At 48.4% G+C, this 2,222-nt stretch overlaps 1 protein-coding gene across 1 annotated transcript in view; it reads right to left on the bottom strand.

Annotated features, from left to right (window-relative positions):
- Positions 1-1,052: 1,052 nt before the first annotated feature.
- LOC104489754 (serine/arginine repetitive matrix protein 4-like) overlaps positions 1,053-2,222 on the bottom strand; it is a gene marked incomplete at both ends in the record, with an annotated part of 16,491 nt that continues 15,321 nt past the window's right edge. Inside the window, one exon of the mRNA XM_010131956.1 lies at positions 1,053-1,390. Coding sequence (XP_010130258.1) covers positions 1,053-1,390 — 338 coding nt within the window. The remainder of the gene's footprint in view (positions 1,391-2,222) is intronic.

Raw genomic sequence — 2,222 nt, 5'->3', positions numbered from 1 at the left:
AAACTGTACCGGCTGACGAAAATCAAGGGCTTGTTCTTCCTAACACCGGTTCCCCGGGCTCCCTTTCCTCCCGCGTTCATGGTCTCACCCCCAGACCACATCTTGGCTCTAACTTTCAGCCTCTTAAGACCGGAGGGCCTGAGCTGGAAGCGCTGCCTAACACCATAGCCCTGGGCACCAGCCGCCACGCTTCAGAGCCTTCATCCCCGACATCACCTGGCAGACCCCCAGGAACGGGAGGCCGTGATGGAGGCTGGCATCTGCTCCCCCTCCTGATGATGCCCTGTGGCATGGGATGGTGGTTTGGCTCCTGCCCCCAGCCCTAATGCCCTGTGGCTGTTGCACACGGGGCTGGTGGCCTGATGATGCCCTGTGGCATGGGATGGTGGTTTGGCTCCTGCCCCCAGCCCTAATGCCCTGTGGCTTCTGCACACGGAGCTGCTGCCGTGTTATCCTGCAGCCAGCGAGGTACGTGCCCCTCCCTGTGCTCCCCATCTGCAGGAGGTACTATCTCATCACCCAGGACCAGTCCGGAACGAGCTGGGAAGGGGCAGGCTGGGTTTGGCTCACTGGACAGGTGAAAGAACAAGCCGTAAGTGTTTCAGTGAAAACAAACCCCACTTCCCTTCCCCACAGCACGCAGAGGGGGAGAATCAGCATGGCCAACCCCTGATGCACCTTTCAGATTTTGCCCAGAAGGGCCAGCAACTCTTTTCTTTGACATAGTCACATTCAGCTGAGCAGGGATGTGTTGAGGACACAGCTCGGCCCAGCGCCAAACCCTGCATCAGCCACACCAGTGCTGGAAGAGCAGGCTTGGGCAAAGCCCAGGGGCGCCATGGCTGGGCTTTCTTCTGCCTCCTCAGGCTACAGTGCTGGTCATTGCTGGGTTCTGGACTCCAGACTGGCAAGACCGTGGGTCTGATTTATACCGAACTGCCTCCAGACCACAAAAACCAGCTCACCACTGCAGCTGGCGAGCGGGCGGGAGATACAGAGCAACAACGTACCAGGCACGTGGCTGCCAGCAGCAGCTACTGGTAATCACTGACCTTCGGTCTTGTCCCTGGGCATCTGGAGACAGATTTTCCAAAGCTGTTCCCTTGGTCTGGGAAAAGCAACTGGTGAAGGAATTTCCTGAATCAGAGCTGTTATCGCTGTTGGCCAGTTTGGGCTTCCCGGACGAGAAGGCATGGCCAAAGCCATCATGGACTAGACTTCTTTTCTCCTGGCTGTCCTTTGACCTGGACGAGCTCGTTTGAGTGGAGGGAGGGGAGGAAGTATCGTTTCCTGAGTCATATTCATGACACTCTCCGTTCTGGCTGGCTAGCTTGCCAGGCGGGCTGTCTGTTTTGGTAAAGAGGTCAGCAGAAGACCCTGACTGAGAGATCTGAAAGCAAAAAAGCCATTTGGCATTGTTTGAACGTTTGGTTGTTGTTGTTTTTTTTTTTTCTGGGGGTGTGTTTTTGGTTTTACTTTGCTTTTTTTTTTTTTTTTAAATAAACCCAGAAATTTTACCATCATGATGCACTGAAACAAAAGGAAAGAAACAAAGTAAGAAAGAAAGAAAAAGAAGAAAGAGGAGAAGAAAATAAAAGTACATATCCCTGAAAGAAATCCACAGTAAGAAGAAACTTCTTTTCCCCCTGCTATGATAATGGGAAGATTTAGAGATCATGCAAAGAGTGTCAGCATGCGATTCATGTTAAAGAAAAGAGTTCAACAAAGTAAACGGGCAACCAAAGAATCAAAATAACTAACTGAAAAAAGGTGTAACAGAGGACAAAGCCCTTATTTGACCTTAAAGAGGGGGAGGGGGAAAAAAAGAAATGGGTATATACATATAAAAAAATCCTACATAATCCTTGGAAAGAAAATAAAAATGAAACAAAATCTTAAATGAGTGAATTTTTAAAGCTTCCTTAATAAAAAGGCTGAATGACTGTCATTAAAATAAGCAAAGAAAAATAAAATCAAGTTAAGGGCTTCTGTACAAAGTAAAAACTGGCAAATAAACAAGTTTAAAACTTTGAAACTAAAAAAAAAAAAAGGGAAAAAGGAAGGGGGAGGGGAAAAAAGAAAAATCCCTCTGGAAATAAAAGGTATACCGATACTTCTTTGTGTGCTTTTTTCCCCCTGAAGAAGATATAGCTAATGCGCTCGAGTGACCTCTAAGAAATTCCCTGGTGTCTTGCGGATAGCATCCACTTACCCATCAAGAA

Source organism: Buceros rhinoceros, unplaced genomic scaffold (genome assembly GCF_000710305.1).
Source record: "Buceros rhinoceros silvestris isolate BGI_N320 unplaced genomic scaffold, ASM71030v1 scaffold10102, whole genome shotgun sequence".
Lineage (NCBI taxonomy): Eukaryota > Metazoa > Chordata > Aves > Bucerotiformes > Bucerotidae > Buceros > Buceros rhinoceros.
This window is presented reverse-complemented; position numbering and strand designations above follow the sequence as displayed.